General features: G+C 34.1%; 1 protein-coding gene across 1 annotated transcript in view; it reads right to left on the reverse strand.

Moving 5' to 3' along the window:
* Positions 1-24,125, reverse strand: part of LOC138328113 (TBC1 domain family member 19-like) — a 41,400-nt gene extending 17,275 nt beyond the window's left edge. The window contains 13 exon segments of the mRNA XM_069274746.1: positions 2,365-2,527; positions 2,960-3,022; positions 5,631-5,705; positions 6,314-6,426; positions 8,228-8,237; positions 8,239-8,340; positions 10,643-10,703; positions 11,171-11,267; positions 17,551-17,614; positions 20,709-20,783; positions 21,336-21,457; positions 21,691-21,763; positions 22,951-24,125. Of these exon segments, the coding sequence (XP_069130847.1) occupies positions 2,365-2,527; positions 2,960-3,022; positions 5,631-5,705; positions 6,314-6,426; positions 8,228-8,237; positions 8,239-8,340; positions 10,643-10,703; positions 11,171-11,267; positions 17,551-17,614; positions 20,709-20,783; positions 21,336-21,457; positions 21,691-21,763; positions 22,951-23,046 (1,114 nt within the window). The 5' untranslated portion in view covers positions 23,047-24,125.
* Positions 24,126-24,447: the final 322 nt, after the last annotated feature.

A 24,447-nucleotide genomic window follows, 5' to 3' on the forward strand; every position in this document is an offset into this window, starting at 1 on the left:
TGAAATTACCGAAGTTTGTTTGATGTGGCATAATATAAACTGCATGTCTTAAACTACACCTATATATACATACCAATAAACCTGTATGATTATCCATGTCTGAATGGTCTACAATATATATCTGGATCTTTTTGGAATTATGTTTTATCAAGCATAAGGTCGGGACATTTTTTTCTGAAACACCATGTATGTATGATATCTTAACCACTAGGTAACCTTTGTCCAATTTATAGAAAAGTTGGACTGCATGCCGTGATTTATCCGAAAACATCTGGCGTGTTTGTCTATGGATATGATGTTGATTTATTTACATGAATTGCTAAAAAGTTTTGAGTAATATAGATCGGTATTTTTTTGTTTATAAGATAAAGTTAGGTTAAGAGGAATCGTATCGCTTACCTGGTTAGTTCGGGATCATCACAAAAACTCAGGTTTGCAATTTGTACAATTTTGAAACCCAATCCCATAGGGCTCTATCAATAATTTAAAGAGAAAATGCAGTATGAAAAAAATCACACATTTTAGCCCAGCCGTTTAGCTCACAGGTCCTCTTGGGGTCAACCTAACCATTCGTACAATCTGAATCCCCACCAGAAAAGGATGCTCCAGACCAAATATGAGCGATACATATTCATTAAGTCAAGTTGAATATAATAAATAATGATTACCTCCCTTTGAACACATTTCCCTAGTATAAGTCAGTCGTGTTTAGGTATCAGAATCATAAAACAAGCACAGTGGAGATAATAGTGGGATCTATAATAATGATCTACTGTGTGTAATCCACAGCTAAATTGAATTAGTTAGCTAACAGAATTATACACATCGTTTAGCAAAACAAAAATAATTTACCACTTAACTGCACATTTTCCCCCAATCAATGAACAGAGACCCAGAACATATCTCTTACACTGGAGATATGACCCACCCCACGCAATCTGTTTACTAATACCACGTTATGGATTTCGTGATAACCATCACAGAGTCAGCATTATCTCAATGTTTTACAACCATGTAAGACTACACAGGCTTTTTCCGACATCAATGATCACGACATTTCGCTAATCCCCCATCCGGAGTTCGATCAAAATTGGATTTGTATAAGGCTGAGTGCTTTTGCCATATGCAGGTTTTTATACTGTCACATAAGGTCCATTATGATGGGTCCATAAATATACACACGTCATTACAGATTTGATACATAGAGTCAGTAATGCTTGTGACAAGAGGAAAAAAATGCAGAGTAAATTCGTTAGACAGGCTTTTCCCGTGACGTATCATATAAGTCAGATTTCAGCCTCTTAAGTGAACCTGCTTTTCCGTATCAAATTCAATTGCCTTCTGTCTTAACATACAGTTGCACTTCATACAGTATTGTTCTTAATTTTTATTTCTTTCATGAGGATAACCACTGGCCTTTAGGCATAAGATGTTCTTCTCCATCCGCATAATGTATTACAATACGTTCACTGATTTCTTGACAACAATATGGATGAATTACATTTATGTATTAAGTAAATATCCATGATCACATCAATATGGCTAGACAATTCACTATCTCATCCTCATATTGGCTGTCCGATCACTTGATAGAGACCATTACGCCAGTATACACGTTAGCATTCCTACAACAGCGTACATGTCCATGGAACAATTGCATTATATTTTGATAAAGACTGAAGTAAATAATTGCATCTATATGATAAATGGTAAAACATAAAATGCCTGCGGTATATACTTGAAACAAATTCACTTTGACAAAACATTTGCCCGTCTCGAGCGTCAGGGCTTAACTAGACGTTTTTAATTTAATCAAAAATTCCCGGAGGTAGCGAAAGTTACAGGCCATGATATATTCTTGACTGTTTGTATTTAACTTTTATTGGTCAATAAGGGACCGACATTTTTGCTGTAAATTATTTCTCGATAAAAGGGATATATTTGACAATTTTCAATTGCAACTTCTAGACATGAATCGAAAAGGTTATTTAAACAGTGTGACAAAAATTGCCAATTTTTCGATGACATCGCCAGAACACAAACACTGTAGCGATATTTCAAGACAACGACGACACAGTAAGATAATATCATAATAATGATAAAACCAATGAATTACTCCATAAAGACTATTTCATGGTGAAATAAACCGTTGAAACAGAAATATTTTTGAAATAGATCATTGACATAGATACGAGAATTTGATGGCGATAAGAAATGCATCTTATTACACTTATTTATACTTTTAATCCGAGATCGCGGACTTGTTTGAAACTCGCGGAATATTAATTCCTTAGAAAGTATTATTCTCGTCTGACAAATCGATTTATACCCGAAATGATAACCAGCCTTACAGTTAACACTAACCATACATGGCGAATCCGTGAAAAGGAATAACTCCATTAGGGGGGTATACAACTGCATACTCCTCCTGGCCCATCTTCCCACGTATGTATGATTTAGGTGGAGTGGCACTGTTCTGGGCAAAATGTTTCAGAACATATGTATCCCTTGAAAACGGCAGTAACACCTGATGAAAGGAAAGGCAGAAACTAGTTGAAAATATAGCCATGAATTCTGAGGATTCTCCGCTAAAGATGCTACACCGGCTAGTATTTTTAATAAACCAAAAACAAGAACAGTCAAAATCTGTATTTTCTCTAATCTTAAAAGTTTGTCACTTTTATCATCATCGAAAAAGTTATCATTTATCTTTGAAAGTGAAACTTATGTTTTTTTATTTTATTTTAAACAAAACATATAGTGCTCAATCTTCATTATAAAGAATCACTGACTGTATATTTCTATTGTGTGTTAGTGTGGAACTGACCTGTATCTACTGAATACTACTTTTTTTATTGTCTGAAAGTGTCTGAAAATTTGCTCTGTCGTCGGTGTAGCATTACTAAGTATTGTAATGCAATAAAAAGTCATGTTTCATTAAATGAATAAATTTACTCACCTGGTATAGAAAATCTTCAAATACAAAATATTGGTCGTCATTTGTCGCTGTCAGTTTGACATCCTGGAAAAAGAACCATTGTATGAAAGATTTCATTTTCAGTATATTTAATTTCGTTGTCAACTTTTGTGCTAATTCTTGTAACATTTGTTTTTATATTATTAATTAGTACTATAAGTGTCATGATATACAAGTTTTGAAGTTTGTCCAACAGTTATCTTGTCAAAGTTAAAAAAAACTGTAAAACATCTTGTTGGTTTCATCTCATTTTCCAGTCGGTGCTCAGCCAATGAAATTGAACATTGCATACGTTTGAAAGTTGAAAGTTGATCACTATTGACCTCTTTTGATATTGAGTTTATTCACACAGAGACAGCATTCTATTGCAGTTTGAGTTAATCCTAAAATCTTAAACCCATTATAATTGTGTTGATTAGTACTTCTTTCACTTATTAAACTCGATAGACCAGTATGATATGTAGCCAGTGATGTGTTTGATGCAGAATTGACATGGCTCTGTGGATACATTCATACTTATCGTTATCTCCTCCAACCCTGAAGAGTTCTTACTTTGAAACGGTTTGTTGATAAGTCTATTTACAGAGTGACGTCACCGAAACGAGAATTTTTTGTCTGGATATATATATATATGTGCAGTGAAGCGTCGTGCAGTCAACCATGGGTTTCCGCCGATAGTGACTATCTTGGATATGTAGTATCGAATAACCAAATTTGATTTTCAGACAAAGAATAGGATAACAAAGCACATGTAAATGTCACTTTTAAACATTTGTCCTTGCAGTTCAAGTAATGCGACAGAATGAGGAAATAGTAATGTCCTAGTCTGGAGGATCTGTATCTCATCGTGTAATGCTTAATTTTATTACTCAAGCCCGATTCCAAATGATGTATTCAAATTTGCTATTTTCAAATGTCTGTACGACTACAAATAACGATAAAATTTCAATTTTGATAGTTGATTCCGTTTCTCTCCTGGAAAACAGTATAACTCATTGTATGGTCAATAAAAGTTTTCGATAAAGTGTTTTATGCATTACAGGCAATAAAAACACAGGGAAACCTTGAACCCATTAATAGAGTTTAATATTTCACTGTTTCATTGAACATGTACATGAAAATACCATTGCTCTCGTCTAGCTGTGTGGCGTCCGATAATTATCTTCCACGGAATGTTTCGAATACCTTGATGCTATCACAAGAATAACATGGAACTTGTATAATCTAGCACAAATTAGAACAATTAGGAAATATGTTGCAGCGACGAACAAGCCGTTGGGTTATGTATCATGCCACAAGGTTCATGTCGTTAGCGTCTTCGCTCATGGTTGAAATCTTATTGTCTTATGCTAATACAATCATCTGAAAAGTCTAGGTTATTCCAAGAAAGGCTGACTCGGGGAAGCAGTATGCACGAACTCGCATGATGCAAACTATCATTAGTGTTGGGTTTGGAAACGCAACAAAGGCCAACGTCTTTTTCCATTTAATTCATTGGAAAAAAATCATCGGAAACGCAACGAAGGCCAGCGTCTTTTTTCCATTTAATTCAATCTAATAATTTGTGCAGTCTCAAGTCCAAACAATCATTTAAGGACTATACCATCATTTGATTTAGCCAGTTACCAGCCATTATTTCATCGAATAAAGATCACTTTAAGGTAAACAAGACAGCAATATGTCTGACTGGACATAGCTAATGAGACTAGACACTGATCAATGTAAGTTCTCTTGGAAATAGGAAACAACTTTAGGAATTAGGACTATACTCGTAAACTTCTACAATTACCTGAGTAACCACAGAAAAAGACGTTTCGTTTGGTTCGTTTAGTTTTATGTCCAATTAATAGCCAGGGGAATGTAAAGACGTTCCAGGTGTGATGGTGGAGGAAAACCGGAGTACCTGGCAACTACCGGTCAGCACCTGGCAACTGCCCCGCAAAGGATTCGAACACGCGACCCAGAGGTGGAGGGCTTGTGATAATACGTCGGGACATCTTAACCACTCGGCCCCGCGGCCCAGAAAAAAATCTAGGCGTCACACCGTACACAACCAGCAAATCTACATTATAATTTGATGAAGCGGGTTTTGAAGCGAACAGGATGGAGTACTGTTTCGTACTATTAACTACACAAGTCCAACCATGTTTTCATAATGCTTTATAAATCACTGATACATCCTCATGCGGATCTTCTATCTGGTCATCAATGTTGACACGCGACAAAATGGAAAATATGGAAAATATACGACGCAGAGCAACAAAAAGGTACCATCACCTCAAAATTTACCAATTTACCATAGTCACACATCAGGGAACTCGGACTTCGGGAAATAGAAGAAATAGTAAAGATATGATTCTAAGGTCCCAAACATAATAAACATCCCATACTAAACCAACCTTTTTAGAAATCCAACTGGTAACACTTCAATGGAACTCTAAAAAATCTAAAAACAAGATAGACGTACCCAACTGGAAATTTCTTCAGCAGCTAACTATATATTGGCTTTACCCATAAACCATTCACTCTGGATTGAAATATCAATACTAGATGACATTAGAAAAATAAACGCGTATTCAACACAAGGAAGATTTTTTTTAGTTTATTTTTCGGAAGGTCATGTTAGCATACAATATCAATAATGATATTTTACCTTGTATAGCAGACTGTCGACCAGGAGATCGTGTTGTTGGACATTAATTTTCAGTTGTTCATAATACAAAATGTCCTGAAAATTCAAATAAAATGTAAAGTTTTGGTAAATTATTCCTTAACATATATATAATTATTCATTATTTACGTTTCATTTTTTGGAATTAAGGCCCTAAAATCCAAATAATAAGGAATTATCTTTGTACTAAAAAGCAATAGCTTTTTAGGGCAAAGCTACGTAACAATCATAGTCAATGGTCTGACCAACACCATTGATATCCAGATAGCCGTTACATGGGATGATTATCGACCTGTTTGATATTATGTCCATATAAAGGACTCTACTTAAGATCAAGGATTATAATTGTTATTCAATGCATTCCAATTAAAATGACGGGAAAAACTGCTTCGGTCAAGCAGTTTCATTCAGTAATTAGGACCGAATGCTTAGGCATTTTCAAAAATATTTTACATGTCATAGATAGGAATCATGATGGCGAATTTACAGATTATCTGATGAAATAGATAAGAAACTACTGGAACTTTTTGATCAGATTTCGGTCAGAACTATCCGACTAACTTAGGTGACTTGAAACTTTGACGTACTCTGAATGAAGATAATTGTCTCTCACTTTAATTAGTTAATTTCTTTAAAATCATAATAGATCTATTAAGGCCACATACTTCTTCGTCTACTTCCACTCCTAACATCTGACACCACAAGCTTGCGCGCAGACTAGTTGGGCAGCCTTTCTTGGAAAACTCTTGTGCAAGTGGACTGTGGCATGCGTTTATCACTGGTAAAAATGATAAGTAAACATATAAGTTAAGAAGTGTAGAATACTTATCATTCAAAAGATCCAAAAGAAGAGCAAGTTCGAATTAAAAATATTCAACACATGAATTTCTAACTAGCAACTGTGCATAAACTTCAGGTGAAAATCGCACAAAAAAATAGCGGCACATTCATTAACAAATAAATTTACAAACAAACACAATTTCTATTCAGAGGGAACTTAAATAGTCGCATATTCGTTGTAAGTACCGAATTATGGCGCCGTGTATGTAGGTTAATTCACAATATTGGTATATTACCCTGTATATTTACGTTAGTATCCATTATCATTTTGATGTCAAGTTTGAAACTAAAGGTCTATTTCCTAAACAAAATGACACATTCAAGAACCTTCAGTTAATCGATACTGCGTGTTGTGCTTTTCGAAAGATAAAATGTCGAATTCCCTTTTACAAAATAAGACTATTGTGGTTGAATAATTCAATAACAGTTTAGTTTCATATACGCAATAATAAGGGCGTTTACGTTTTCGGTAGAAGACAATGTTTGCAATTCTTGCATATCCTTACTTCCGATAGTGCACGCCTGAGGTGTTCCGAATGAGAAGGCTACATAACATAAATAACAAATGTTTGTTCTAATTTATATAGCTCAAAATATCCTAGCGCATTAAGTTAAATATTGAAAATAACATGACGCATGGGAATGTAATTAAAACAAAGTCCATTCCACAATTTTAACTATGGTCATTTTAAGTAAAACACTTTTGTTTTCAAATGTTGATATACAAATCTAATCTGAATCTCAGTCCTATTATAATAATCTCGAGGATACTGAAGCGCTGAAATCAAAGAAAGCAACATCTAACTACCAGGACAGATATCTAGTGAATATATACCAATATAGTGGTATTTGCATCACGTGTTTGATTGGAGTAAGAACTTTATGACAGTGTTCTGATTATTTGCTTTTTGTATGAGTGGGCATTTGCCAGATTACTACGTATACCTTCGTAAGTTCGTTATTACAGTTAGGGTTTTGGTGTAAATCGCATTTGTAGAGCCGTTCTATCATCATATCATGACCTCATTAGGACTGATACAGTATCGATTTCCGAACAGAAACACTGACACAAAAAACAAAAACAATTCTTGTCCAATTAATACTTCCATTCCACTGAATAATCTGCAATGATTCAGATACTCGATTTCACGGTATGGTAGAATACACACGTATCCTAAATATAGCTTTAATTGGAGAGATAGAAAGGGTTAGGAGGAGGCTATGGTAAATCAAGCATGTATTAAGATATACTGTAGATAAATCTAACACACCCCTAAAGGTCAGGCAGGGTAAAAGAAATAATACCATGGTAATTACCGATAACGATCTTCATCTGGACAACATCACAATTGATACTGCGTAAAATACTTGAGAACACTCCCAAAATATATATGAAAAATATTCAGGCGATCGCTACATCATTTTTCATCTATTTTTCTCATTACATTATCAAATCGGAATGCAACAACTATTGTTGTTTTATTTATTTTCATAACATATAATGTATCCTTTTTGGTCTATTTTTCTCATTATCTTTCTTTTCAAATCTGAATGCAACAACTTTGAAAATTTGCAGTTTTTTACTCTTATTACATTTTTATTTTTTGCTTAATACTAGCAAGACAAACATCCAATCAGATTTGAATTTTTTTTTTCCAATACATAATTATATACCCGGGATTCACAGAAAATGCAATGAAAAGGAAGCTACCATTTTGTAAATTCCAATAAGGTCTCACCTTTCTTTCCGAATTTTCATCTTGTCGGACTCGAACAACTCCGGTGGAATGTCCCCAAAATCGTCGATCCCCGACTGACCTTGGTTTATGGCCATGTCACTGTATTGTAACCGCTGATAATGAAAGGAAAAGGTTAGCATAATCAAAGGTATTTAAAACTGGAAATGAGGAAAGGCCTTTATTTTTTCAAAGCATATAAAATAAAAAGTTTATTAATACAATGTTCATCAGTTGATTGTTGTACTGTTTCAACGCGTGCTGATCATTGCTTAGCAAAGAGTATTTGTATATATAAAATATATCTTATACAAGTATATCTTCGATGTTTAGACATTTCAAAATAACCAATGACATAGCGAGTGAACAAGGTATAAATTCCAACATATATATTTATAGTTACCTGTTAGTAGTTCAGAAAATAAGCACATCACAAATACAGAACTGGTAAACGGATAAAAAATCTCAATTAAAATATCTAAATCGGGTAGACGGTCATAGTGAAACTTTATTTAAAGGAAAGAAATAAAAAATGAATATATGTGTAAGCGGCAGTGTGAGTAAGCTACATCTTGTACATATATAAAATATGCAAATTTGTACAGAACAACAGGTTCAAGTTCCTCAAGATGTACATGTAATCATAAGTTAGATATTACAGTAAATATCACAGCACGTTATCAACAGTTTTTCATTTGCAATAAAGCATCATTTCCTTAATTCAGCTAAGAACACAGAAATATTTTATCTTATATTTTTTAGTCTGAAGCCAAAAGCTCGTTTACGCCGCAAAGGGCAAAAAGGTCACTAATGGGCATAGAGACTGTAAATAAAATCCGAAACCACTTTACAAATTCGTTTATGGCAACTCGTGGCACAGATCGTTCATTTTTGGTAATGGCTTAGTTAGGACGATAAGTATCAAATACTTTTATACGGTACTATGGAAATGAAATTAGTTGCGGCGTGGAATTTTTGCGCTAATCTCTGCGAATATATTACACCCGCGAACATATCAACGAATGTCAATCTTGAAATGCGACTAATTAGATTGAAAACGCACGGTGCGAAAATTATCAGATTGCAAACAATTAGAAAGCTAACTTATGGAAAACATCCACACGTGAAAATGTCAACGTTTACAGTAGGACAAAGCAATGACAGTAAATAAACTATAAAAAATAACAATGGATAATGAGAAAAAACGCGGTCATGGATCGATATAGTCTCTATATATTTTTCTTAACTTATCCTTCACACAATGGCCTTGTTCTTAATGAAGAAAAGCAATAATAATAATGACTGAAAATATACGTGTATACGCAGAATCGTGTTATAATCAACAATTAAATCTACTTTTTTTATATTACATCAAAGCCCTCAGTTGAAACAGAGACTTACATGACACAGTTTGCATTCAATTCTTAACACAATGCTGTATTATATTCACTGTTAATTTCTTACGTGTTTGGACAAAACAATCAATTGCTCCAAACAGAGGCATTTGGTCACGATAAAGTCATATTGTCTGTTTAATAGGAAATGTTATCGCCATGTCTGCATTCTCAAGAGCTGAGCGAAAGTGGTGTTGACATTTGCAGCTTTCACCTCACCGATGTTATGCGTCTGGTGATTTTACAAGTGAACAGTTTAAAAAAAAAGCTACTCGAAGTTGCAATTTAAGTTGACCTTGGAACTTCTACCTCTTAAAAGCTAAAGAGTGAAAATGTTGCTGCATCAATAATTTATGTTTTATTAGGGTAGTTGAAAAAGTAATCGAAGCTAATGATGGCAAAACGAAATGAGGCGGAAGACAATTTTGATATACAAACGCCTTCTGTTTCTAGTCTATGGACACTCTTCCTTACTGTGCATAATATATATATTTATTTAAGTTCAATCATAAATCATTAAATATGTCAAGGATCAAAGATCAATTCTCAATACACATTCTATAGACCGCATGCAATATCATTTTGTTTGTTTGTTTGTTTATTAAATGTCCTAATAATAGCCATGGTCATGTAACTTGACAGTATCCCATGTACATTGTATGTGGTGTGTAGAGTGTGTAAAGTGCGAGGTATGTGTTCTCGAAGACTGGATTATGTTCGTGTAGTGGAGCTCTATTCTTTTTTATAGTGCTATATCACTGAAGCATACTGCCGAAGACAGGAAACAACATATCCCATCCGGTCACATTACACGGACAACAAGCGAACCAGTCGTTCCGCTCCCTTATGCTGAGTGCTAAGCAGGAGCAGAAACTATCACTTTTATAGACTATAATGCAACATGAATATGTCTGACAAAATAATATTGAACAATTAAATTTCGTCCAAAAACGTTTTTCAGTGGAGAACAAAGGGAAAATGGGATAAACGTATTTCCCCCCTGTTTTCCATGTTGAGAACTTACCAATTTATTGATGCTTTTTACTTTTAGAGGAACTTGAACTATTCCCCAAAGATGATGAAACCTGTGAGGTGAATATAAAAATAAAACATTTTATAACGATAACAAGACTTATCAATTAGCAAAAACTTTTTTAACAAAGTTGAATGACGTTCACTAACAATGTCTGTAAGGCGTGAATGTCCTAGCCACCATATCAAAGTGGACCAAGATGTGATGATAGAGTACGATGGTATATATGATATGGGTAACATTGTAGTCCCTCTCATTTCTTGTGAGGGGCATCGAAAAGTCATAAAATTGCTTTAGATGAGGCTTGAAAAATATATACTTTTTCACGAAAAAATAAATTCACAAAGCGTTAATGGCAGGGATATTTCTTGCTCACGGCTACCTATCCGACTCTCAGAATCACTCTTAGTTAGGAATTTAATGTTTTAAATATGGTAATAGTTAAACATCGTCGGAGACCCACGGGTGATCGCACTACACTAGGATGATAGTTAAAATGAATATGTATACATCACCTACCCTGGGGCATCGCCGTTATGGTAATTTGGATTTGACAATCCGATGATAACTTCGAGAAAGTCTTTTGGTGCATAAACTGGACGGATCTGAGTTAAGTCTGTAAAATTCAAGAGTTAATGGTTATTATCATCTGTTTATCCCTCTTTGAGAATATTGTTAAGGTAGGTCCATACTTTTGAAAACCGCGCCAATTCATATGACGCTATACCGGAAGTTGCGGAGTTTGTTTTGAATTCCAGAATGGTTTCCGATACGCCACGACATCCCACTTGGATATTTTTTCAATAGGTGAAAATTGTCTACATATTATATTGAATGTTTAAAATCATTAAATAAATCAAATAAAAGCAGTGAAGTGAAAATTATATGCTATCTCTGAGGTTTTTGCGGTCCCTGTCGTAAATGGGAATGGATTTTTAAACACCGGAAGTGCCGTTCGTCGCTATAAATGATAAGAGGGGACCCGGCCGGACCCAAATTCCGGAATTCTAAAAAAATCGCACACGTATTTCCTTCAAACACAAAATTTGGAGAAAATCATAAAAATAAACAGACATAAACCAGATATACTATCACAAAAACATATGAACTGATGTGTAATGTTTTTTGTGGCATGATTTTCAAAAAATAGTCAAATATGACCCATCTTAGCACTGGATGAAATGGGGGTAGGGTTGCGAGTTACAAACTTCAAGCTTACAAAATTGTGAAATTTTGATCGAGGACCCCATGTTTTTATATGATATTTGAAAAATATATTATCTTGGGCATATCATATACAAATATTGTGAAATTGACATGGGTTTTCATTTCCTTTTTGGCCTATTCATTGATTTTTTACGGGCGAAAATATGGCAAAACATGATAATTACGTATAGAAACGGTCCTGGGAAATAACGAAAATTAGTTAGCATTTGTTAAAATACAAGAGTTTTGTATATTGTTCTATCGTTAGAAATTTAGGACAAAAAATCAACAGGATCGAGACTACATTCACCCTAATATTACAGAAAACATAATTTTATGAATTTTTCTATTTTCGGCCAGCAAATTTGCATGGATGGTATATTTCAAGCTCAAATATCTCAAAAAGTAGTTCGAGAACACCCATTTATCTTTACAGATTTGAAATATACTTGAAAAATGCAAGAAAATAAGACCTGTTAGAAAAAAATGACATGGGTTTTCCCAAAAGTATGGAGCTACCTTAAAGTCAATTTGGCAAGAGATAAGCAGAACGAATCTGTGTTGACAACTTATCTCCTGTTGTGTTTACAGTAGAATTGATTTCTAGAACTTGTGATATGATCAGTTACTGTAAACTAACTTTTTTCACGTGCGATTTACCTTCGCCAATTTTCTGTTTAAGGTTACTTTGCGAATGTTTATCTCCTCGAATTAATATATGTCACATTTTTGCATAAAATTTTTGAATAAATTCAAATGTTTTTTTGTTGAACTTCAAATCCGCGGAATTTAATCTCCGCAAAATGTTTTGAAACAGAAATCACGAAATTTAGTAGTCGCGAAGGAAAATTTGTCTACAGTATCTTCAGTTCAGATAAAAAGGCAAATTTCACTATCTAAAATTTCTATTTTTATATTTAGGGTCAAAGAAGTAATATCAACATTTTCCAGATGACACGGGATCCAATCAAACGTAAATCTGTTGGATACGAATTACTTCAAATGGTAAATATGGGACAAGGAAGTAATTCCAGCCGTGTGGACAAAACAAAATTGCCCAGCAAAAGGCGACTAAATTTGGGACTTTGCTTCTTTGCCAACACACCGAGGATATAGGCGACTAAATTTGCATCCTATACCAATGAGCACTTTAAATCAATTTCGCCACACATTTGAGGTCACACATGGCACGCTTTCCAGTCATCGCTCATATTTTAGCGTTCTGCCGAACAGCATGGATACATTATTGTAGATCCGGCCTTCGGCTGCCACTTGCCGAAGGGTAAATTGCGCTCCATTGTGCTATATAGTTTAATATTTGTCTACTTTGTCCCGCATTACTGTTCGTATCCTATTACGTAAACGTAATCGTTTTGTATGTCTTGATAAAGGGGCAGATCGCCTCGAAAATTTGATAATTTTGTTTTGTCCACATGGTTGGAATTACTTCCTTGTCCCATATTTTTATATTTAGATGTACTTCTAAATACTCCTTTATTAGTTAATAGGTTATACAATGGATTTGTGATAATGCGTGACATTAACAGTACATCTGTAAATGGTTTTAAAAGCTTTTAAAAACTTTTTTCATATAACGATGTGTTTTAAAATTAATTCCTTGTAAGTTAATAGGTAATACGATGGATCCGTGCTAAAGGCATCAGAAACGAACTGATTTATTTTTATTTATCAGCTTTACAATCCAGTCACCCGTATATTTCTTTATCTAAGAAGGTACATTCTCTCTCTCTAACAAATGTAACATTAAATAAGATTATACTTGACAATCAAAGGCTACAAATTTGGGTGTAATTCTAATTTACATCTAACTACCATTACCCAACAGTAGATAATGACGTATATATTGACATGATATCTACATACCATTAACGAAGACGAAGGAAAAAAAGAACAAAGACAAAATGTAAAATGTATACCATTTCTTTTAACTACACTGTCTACATACAAAACATGTAAATCAACAAAATCATTTCGCATGCACTTTCATTTTAAGTTGTTTATGAAATCATTCACCAAGCATATTTCAGAGATCCCCATGTTCTAACGTCCTTTTCTTTTTAGGTCGTACTTAAGTCTAATCTTTCAAAATTGAAATAATTGTTTATCAAGGTATTTCGCATGTATTTTCATTTTAACTTCGCTCATAAATTCTTTTATCTCAAGCTTTTGGATTTTCCCGTGTTCAAACGTACTTATCAATATGCATTAGATAGTAACGTTCTTCAGTGGATTTTGATTGGGTTTCTTTCACAACTATGCTTTTACTGTTTGTCTCTTACGAAATTTAAATTGACGTCTTCATAGCTCGTTTTTCATGTTTACATTTTAATATTTAATCAAAAACAAGCAATTGCATTGACTTAGGTAATGCTATCATATCTCAAAACGTAAAAATGACGCCGCATCGAATTGGTTGAAAACGGCGCAGCGATATCTTAGGAAGAAAGCATCACTCAAAAAAATATGTCATTTCACTTTATCATATTGAGTTATACTAATTGCCTTGTATATATTTCTCTCTTAGAACTATAAAATCATAAAAGTAAAAAAAAATCGCTTTTTATATATTAAAGATTATTTACAGTACGTTCAGTCGTAACGACCATTACATAAAAATCACTTTTAAGTCAATTCTTAATAATATTTTTCTTCAAGGAAAGAAACTCAATGATGAATTCACGTGTTTGTCTTTGAATCTCTTACACAAGCTAATCGCAAATGTTTCCAACTCACAAATCTAATTTGAAGCCAGAACACCACTCTTCTTCCATATTTAACAGCTAATTACAGAAGATGACAGAAAATCATTAGGTATCACATTTTGGCCTCAGGGTAAATCTTGAATTTCTATTTGTGTCATATCCAACCATCGAACATGTTTAAATTGACACCATAATACAACAGCTTCGTCACGATTAACAGTAAAAAAACTATCTGAAAGATTAGTTTTCCATTTTCTACAGAGTTTGTCTAATTGCCCTTTTTCCTTGTAACCATTCATGAAATGTGCCGTTTCCAGGAAGCTTTTCCTTCTATGTCCTCTCAAAATTGAGAATCTCAAAAGCAAATTAAGCCAGTAATAACAAATCGATAGGATTTACCAAAAGTGCTTATTCTTGCCGTTTTGTGTGAAGTTGATTAAGGAATTCTGATTTTTAACCCTGGTATACATAAACCAACAGTGCCGTAACATTTGATTGGCAGATTTAACAGGAGAGCTTTGGGTGAGCGATAATGAAATCAACACTCTGCCAAAATCATTATATTCAGAAAACCATTTTGGATCCATCAATGAAACAATAAATCATGAACTTACTACATTGAATAAAAACAATATTATATACATTATATGTAGTAAGCATAATCAAAATATAGATTGATACATAGTTTCTTGAAATATGACATTAGAAAAATAGAGCATACATAACTCAGTCTTTGCTTCATCGACAAAAATAGCTGAACCGAAATTGGTCTTTCCCCAACACACGTGTAATGTTGTATTGTTTTTTCCCCCCAGAAACATGGTTCTAAATCGGGTCATAAATTAGGTCATATTCATTGAATGGTATCCTCTGTCAACTGAGTATCTTCTAGTTTCTGCATATTAAATGCATATTTTTAAGCTGTTTAAGTTTGTTTTAAGAAAAATTTGCAAGGAACATCTCCAATGTCAGTATGATCTTAGATCTTAGCATTGAGCCTGCTGCCCGACTACATGACTCTTAAAGGCGACTAAATTTGATATCTTAATCTCGTGGCTACCTATATCACAGTACTTTCATTATTCAACCACTTGCTAGCTTGAGATTAACGTTTAGCACTTAATGTGGATCTTGACATAATCTGCTAAAGATGATTCAATTCAAGGATCACTTCAGTGTATCTTGCAATTAAAAGATCCCAAAAAAGCATTTTATATCTTCCATTTGGTCATTTCATGCATTCCAAAATGCAATTACCATATGGCAATTTTCTCAGCATTCCAGAATATAATTCATATTTTCCAATCGGCGATTCCTAGCATTCCAAAATGAATACTGATTTTCATGTGGCAAAGTGCAATTTATATTTTCTAATCGGTAATTCTAAGCATTCCAAAACGTAAATTTCTAATTACTATTTGCCATTTCTTAGCATTCCAACATATTGTCCAGGGGCGTAGGAAGCGGGGGGGCAGGGGGGGGGGCAACTGCCACCCCGTTCCCCAGGACGGGGGGGCAAACATGTCTTTTTGCCCCCCCATTTTCGCCGACTGAAATTTTCTAAAAATGCTTATTTTAAAGAAAAAAGGGTCCTCCTGCACATTTTTCGTACTTCATTCTAGAAAATTTTCCGCTGCGCGGCGCATTTCCTAAAACGTTCAAGCACATAATGTCAAACCTTAAATAGTAAAAATTCAATACACACAAACTAGACTAAAAATGTCCATCATGGGATTCTATGTACTATTTAAAAAAAAGTCTCTTAAAAGATCAATTTGTTTATGTCTTAGCGAGACAATTAATTCTTTTTTTATGTTACACAACAATGTGCCCATGGTGTGAAGCCAGTATGTTCAGATCGAGTAGGGTTGCATAATGTTATGACGACACAATTATCATTTCTAAATGCAGGTAGCTTTAAATCGAAAAATTACCATGTTAAGAACGCTTCATAATCATTAAACTTTATCGTAAAACTCATCTCAGCTATTCTAAATCGTAATTTTTTCCCGGGGGAGACCCCCGCACCCCCCAAACACCTAAATCTCGCGTTATCGTGCGATCGCAAAATCATCAAAATACATAAAACTCATCCGGGGGTCACCCTCAGACCCTTATAAAACACAAAAATCTCGCACCTTCGATGGTCACATGCTGATTTGGCCAATTTGCGTATTCGTTAATTTCCTTTTACCGACCCCACTGTCTATAAATGTGTACAAGGATTAAATTTAGTGATATATGAAAAATGTACATTAAGCATGTATTATATGGTTGGGAGTTGAATTAAAGTGAACAGTCGGGCAAGGATGGCTAAAGTCGGTAAAAATGGTGTGAATGTATCCAGTATAATTTCTTATGAAATGGAAAAATAAAATCTCTCGTCAAAATCTGTCTGCGTACAAAGAAATTAATTTAAAGTATGGAAATTCTAAAACTTCCTCCCGGCTCACTATGTCCGTGGTTACATTTCCACGCAGCCTCGCTTTCAATGTTTTCAACTTTTCTTTACTTTAATGGTCAGAACTGGGAAACTAAGCAGAACTTGACCGTCGTATTAATATGTGAGAACTTTTGGAAGGCCAATGAACGCATTTAGACTGGTTTTCTTTGCCCGACTATTCACTTTAATCTCCTCCTGTAGGTGTGGCGGGGGGGTTGGGTTTACAAAATATTGAGGACCTTTGCCCCCCCCATGATGTTTCATCTTCCTACGCCACTGTTGTCATACCTCATTTTTATGCATTTGAAAATGCAATTTATGGTTACTATTAGAATACAATTGAAATTATCATTCGGCATTTCTATGAACCAAAATACAATATTTATTATTACCATTTCTTTATTAATTGAGCTCTATCCAAAATCTTATTATATTCTTAATTTTTTGCATGTCCAAGCAGTTCGAAAGAATGAACAATTGCATGTATTCTCATAATTAAATTTCAAAATCTAAATAAATGTCATTACCTGGGCCATCTGTGCCAAGTTCTGTCCATCTATGGATTATGTCCCTTTGATCTTTTTCTGGTCTCTGAAATAAAACAAACATTAATTTAATCAATCATTTGGAAAATTGAATTTCTAATAAAATCTTAAAATGGATAATTTATCAAAGATCTGTAATATTCATAGCCTTAATATCATTTAGAAGCTTGGCAGATGTATAACTTAATAAATAAAAATATGTGTATAGCCTTATAGGGGTTTTTTCAATATACTCTTTTCAGAACAGTTAAATATAGGAGATATTTTTCAAATGGTTTCTGCATGATTTTTGGAAGAAAAAATAATGTTTCGGCTAATATATCAATAAATGAAAACATACTTTTGGTTTTGATTGTATGGTTTTCGAAAAGCTGGTTAAATTGCTTATTATGGTACAATGTACTTGCAAAAATCCATATTTAAAGACTTGAATCGGAAACCTGGTCTTATCAGACTGTGATATACTGTAATCATGGAAATTTTCGCGGGTGATTAGTTTCGCAATTTCCCTCAGTAAACTATATGCTTAAGGGTTATTTTCGCGACTTTATGATATTCACGTAAATCATATATTGAAAACATTAAGTTTCCACTGTCGATTATGGTTTTACCTTATGGACAGTGTACAGTATGAATGGAAAATCTGATCACATATCATATCATACAGTGCTGGCTACCTTTAATTTAATTTAAGTTGATTGTCCCTTTAGTTTGACCAATTTGACCAGTGTTTTTATATATAAACTGTTGTGCAGCGACCCGTGAATAACAGGACGGGGGACAGGCTTTCGGTCTTTTGTTTTCTACTCGTATAATTACATTTACATTTGTCTAGATTACATAAACCAAACACGCCAAAAGGATAAATCATCTTTCAAAGTTAAAATCATTCGTTTTTTTCCATCATTAATTAAGTGCTTAAATAAAAAAAATAAAATAAATTGGCAGGTGTTACTATCCGCCTTCATGATTAGATTATATCATAAAGTTTACAAAACATTATGCAGAGGAGAAATTTTCACTTAATTTTTCGAGCTACCTTCACCTAAGTAGCAAAAATTTTCACCTTACATAAATTTCCACATTAACAGTAATGTTCAAAGATTACATTTATGCAAAAGAAAATTTTTTATCACATAATTGTCAGTCATGTCATATGGCCATGTCAATAATAGTGTAATAATACTATTGTGACGTCACAGGTAATAATAACGTCATTATCAAAATATGATGTCACATAAATGTAGACAGAAATGTCAAATCTTAGCCTGATTTCACCATTCTTATATAGAAACACAATTGGAAGTTTTATCTATATTTCCATTAATACTTGAAATGTGATAAATAGTATCCTACAATTGTGTCTATGTAAAACAAAATTTATCAAACTCGTTAAATAATTTGCTATGCTACGAGCCTTTTATCTACCCATGTACATGATGAATGTAAGATCCTCTATTTATAATTAAACTAATAAACTTACAAGTAGTAATAAGCAAATACAAAATGTCTATGCAAAGACCCTGTCTTTGCCATCTTCATAGACAATGAAGGATCACTTCCCAATCTATATGTATACATAATATGATCCATATATGTTTTTGACAACAGCAATATATGTTTTCAATGGGCATTTTAGTAATGGAAAATGAGAGAAAATAAAACACAAATGAAATTGATGAAAAAACTAATTATTCATATAAGTTGATATAATCTTATCTTCCAGACAAACAACAGTTTATTTTCTCGTCACTGTTGCATCTAAGAATTCTTTTAGACAGATAACAAATTAAAAGCAAACAACAAAGATTGTTACTTTGAGTATTATGAAGCAAAATAAATAACATTGTTTGTATAGGAAGACAGCTGTATGGGAATAATTGATAAAAGACTGTCACATTGAAGCTGTTTAGGCTATTCTACTTGACAGGTTACTGTTTAGCCTTTTCTTTACTAATGTCCAAATATTCTTAATTTAAACTAATAAGGTGAAAATTTAATTTGAGTGATTTTAAATTTTTGTGATCTGGCTAAATCTGGCTACCATATTTATCATAATTAGCATCCAGGGTGCTTAAATAATTGTAACATACGGGGGCACTCATTAATGAAACAAAATGTAAAATGTGGTCGGAAAAAGTCCGCCATATTTTAAATGGTACATTAATCTGTTACAGTAAACATGCATATGTCTTCTATAGTTTAAGACAAAGTATTATTTCATGATTCACAGGTAAAGGATTCGCAAGTTCATGTATATGGGATACAATGCTGATGTTAGAGGTAACACATGTTTTAAAACATTGTCAATTCTATGGAATTGCGGGCTTTATAAAACTTCAACTTTTCTTCAGAAAAGGGGAGGGGCTCTTAAAGGGAGAGGGGCAATAATTACAGCGAATACAGTATATATCATTCAGCTATTTCTCAACATTACCAAAGCACATTTTCTTAATATTGGCCATTAAAATTGCAAAAATATTGTCCATGTGAAAATAATCAGCTATGGTGTATCTAGATGATGTTACAGATTGATGTATGACAGGTGGAAATGTGGCTAGTGAGTAAACAAGTTATATATCAATCACTTAAGATTTGTGATATATAAACACTGTACTATATCCCCTACTGGAGTTCCCACCAGTATGTTCTTATCATTCCAGTCACTACAGGCAAGATGGACATCATGGAGGAGGATGTTGACATACTGGGTGATTGATCTTTATATCTGCTTGATTTCACATTATTTATTGAAATATGTAAAAAAAAAATGTCCATTTACTCTCTTGTAATATATCTGCAGAATATCATAATTTCATGTATCGCTCTTGACTATTGATCTGCCATCGACGTTAAAGAATCATTTTGATTAAGGAATTTAACAGTTCAGTTTCAGTCTGTAATGATGCCCTTATAATAAAGCCCCATCCTTATCCCTGCCAGCATCAATTTTGTTTCATAATAATCATTGTGCAAATTTTAGTTAAAATGATGAATTGGGCAGCAGACATAGCCTACAGTTCTCTCCCAATGACTTTTTGGGACATCCCTGGGCTGAATAAAGAGAGAAAGCAGCTTTTCATTATTGTTATAATATAAAAAAAAAACATTGAATATACTTAAATTATAAAACATCTTACCTTTCTGGCTAGTGGCATGTTCAGTTCTGTACACATGCTATTCAAACTCTTCAAAATTCTTTTTTCCCAGTTTTGCTATAAAACAAAATAACAAGAGGCCCATGAGTGTGGCACAAACATTATCAAGGTATAAAGTAACTAAACAATACAAAAGTATCAAATGAACTGAAAGTGTTCACCTTTTCTTCGGCTAACAATAAATATATTGTAAACTAGGAACTTTTCAGTAGAATTTGTAAGTTTCTGAAATAATTGGGTAACAGTCAAGGTCATTCATTTGAACAAACTTGACATAGCCTTCTCAACATTCTACAAGCCTAATACCCGTACCATGGGCCTTTTGGTTAGAAGTTGTTTGAATGAAATGTTTATGCATGTCAGTGTCTACCTGTATAGTCTCAACCTTGTGCACATGGTGTGAACCACAAGTAGACACCATGTGTAAAAGGTGTAACTTTTAGTCTACTACCTACTGTACCTATCCATTTTTTCAAGTTCAAGGTTTATCAATTTACATTGTATCAGCAAAGTTATTACAGTCAGCTAGTACATTTAGAAAATAAAACTGCATGCATATTAATACAAATATTAATATATATTTTAATCTGTATTTATATATATCAATACCTGTGCTTTCCTGAGGTACAAGAGTGGTTCCTTCATGTGATCCACTGGAGGCAGTGGGTACGGTATCTTAGGATGACACTGGAGATATTTGAATATTGCATTTCTCAATTTTCTGTCCCATCCTGGAAAATAATTAAAATACTAAATTAAAACTTGATTAAAATTTATAAAGCCTAAACATTTTATTTAACAAGCATTTTTTTTCATTTACAAGCTTTTGTTAGTGATTTTATACTATTTTTATTTAAGACAAAGTGGTTTTTGTTTATCAAAGCAGTAGGGCATGCAGACTATATGTATCTTAAATTATTGACTGTAAGAATTGTTTTTCTTTCTTTTTGTGGTTCATACACACCCGAGTTAACAAGACCTGTTTGAACACCTTTCTTGACATCTGATAATCTCAAGTTTGTTTTTGTTACTTCAACCTGTGAATAGAAAAAAGATTTTAACATGTGTGCTAGTCAATAGATAATCTTAGAAGAGTCATTATACATGTATAATATAAGTTGGAATAGAAAAATACACACAGTTGGACCAGGAATGATCTAAATATACTACTCCCATACTAAAGAGATGCTTTATCATTTTATATACAACTGTTAACTTTATGTACTACCAGTGGACATCATTTGTATAAAAACATTCCTTCTTTTCCTTTTTCTCAGCCTTACCCCCAAAAGGATTAAAGATTTTCTCATACATGTACATTGCGCCCTGGAAACAGTGGTCATTGAGGGAATACTTTTAACAATAGGGGTACTTCAAGGAACATGTTTTGGACAATATTATTGCTCTTTTATGTCAACGACCTAAATGAACACTTGAAGGCCCACTACCTTTGCCAAACAAATATCAAAGTTTCTTAAAAGCAATAATATTATACAAAATTTTATATTAATGGTCTAAGAGGATGTTATAACACCAGCCAAAAGCAGGATTCCCTGCGTAAACTATGTTAATCAGTTGAGATTCATGTTGCTGTTTTGCCGTCTTTGGCAGAGATAATCAACCGACGTGCTGTAATTAGGACAACAGTGTGAAGCATAAAACGACTATCGTTATGATAATTAGCATTAAATTTATCTAAATTAAATTGTTAAGAAAGTGATGGTAAGAATAGTATTAATGGTAAGTTAATCACTTTTGTGACTCCATAAAATTATCAGTTTCTTTTTACATTCCCATTTTAAACATTAAAAGTCGTTTGGGAAAGTTAGTGGGCCTTTAAAACACAGTCCATATCGATTTTTTGTTGGCAATAATATCGCCACTGTGCTCTCTCCAAACAACCACAAATCGTCCGATAAAAAGAGACTCAATTAGTTACTACCCATGCGTTTGCTGCTACATTATGTATCCCTTTGTCGTCTGTATTTATGTTTCTTTTCTCCTCAGTCCATTTAAAATCAAAATATCAGTACGTACAATGTACAGTACATGTATCATTGTCAATGTTTGATATCAAAGATAACTACACATTTCAAATAATTGACTCTCAATGGTACAACATACAGTATAGTTCATGCAGATACGGTTACAATGTAGATAAACACGTACAGTTAGGTGTTCTCAAACTGAAAGTACATTTCATAAAAAGGAAATTACAACTTACCTGTGCTGCATTCTGCAAATCAGTATATAGTTTCGAAGACTTCAATTCATGTATAAGTTCTTTCATATAAGACTGTGCTAACGGTGGTTCTCCCATCGTGTGTCAAGAAAAAAGCTAGATTTCCGAAAAAAGTGTCAGTGCTCGTAGCCTACAGCAAGTCGAGTCCTTAGCAACAGTAAAAATCATCCGCTGTTATTTGAAGTTGAGCGCCGTTTTCAATCATCATTCAAAATTGCACATCTTTTAACTAGCTTTTATATGACATATATCCACATAAAAACGACATTTTGTCAGCTTATCCTACCCATTATCAACAGGCTCATTGTACAGCTTAGCTGTTGAAACGCATCGAAGATTTTTTGATTTGATAAAATTGTTCTTCAACATAGGAGAGTTACTGGTTAGGGGAGGTAACTCACCTTTCGGCCTACCGGAGTCGTGACGGAAGAGTAATCGTGATTGTGCACATGTATTCTACTGCGCGTTTAGATTTCAGAATGTCTGGAGCTGTTGACGAATACTCCACGATGTTGTTGTTTTGTTCATGTGAAAATAATATGTTTCGAAAGATGCAAAAAATTATTTTTCCTAAATCATGTACATGTAGGTTGGGTCTAAGTAGTGCACAGGGACTTGACAGGGATTTTTAACAACGGTATATAGGCCTATCTGGTATACTAGAACTGATTTTATTTGAGAGTCAGCAGAAACATAGAAAAATGTAAGAAATAAGGAAATTATGAAATGAACTTAGAAACAGCACATTTTGGTAGGCTACTGTACATCCAACCCAGAAACCAAGTTTACCGAAAAAATTCGATTACCTGATTAATTTTTAGCTCACCTGGCCCAAAGGGCCGGTGAGCTTATGTCATGGCGCGGCGTCCGTCGTCCGTCGTCCGTCGTCCGTCCGTCCGTCCGTCCGTCCGTCGTCCGTCTGTCCGTCAACAATTCCTTTAAATGGCTACTAGTCATAGAGTTCTGCATGGATTGTAACCAAATTTGGCCACAAACATCCTTGGGGGAGGGGGAACAGAACTTGTATAAATTTTGGCTCTGACCCCCCTGGGGCAGGAGGGGCGGGGCCCAATAGGGGAAATAGAGGTAAATCCTTTAAATCGCTACTAGTCATAGAGTTCTGCATGGATTGTAACCAAATTTGGCCACAAACATCCTTGGGGGAGGGGGAACAGAACTTGTATAAATTTTGGCTCTGACCCCCCGGGGGCAGGAGGGGCGGGGCCCAATAGGGGAAATAGAGGTAAATCCTTTAAATCGCTACTAGTCATAGAGTTCTGCATGGATTGTAACCAAATTTGGCCACAAATATCCTTGGGGGAGGGGGAACAGAACTTGTATAAATTTTGGCTCTGACCCCCCGGGGGCAGGAGGGGCGGGGCCCAATAGGGGAAATAGAGGTAAATCCTATAAATCGCTACTTGTCCTAGAGTTCTGCATGGATTGTAACCAAATTTGGCCAGAAACATCCTTGGGGGA

This window comes from Argopecten irradians, chromosome 7 (genome assembly GCF_041381155.1).
Source record: "Argopecten irradians isolate NY chromosome 7, Ai_NY, whole genome shotgun sequence".
Classification (NCBI taxonomy): Eukaryota; Metazoa; Mollusca; class Bivalvia; order Pectinida; family Pectinidae; genus Argopecten; species Argopecten irradians.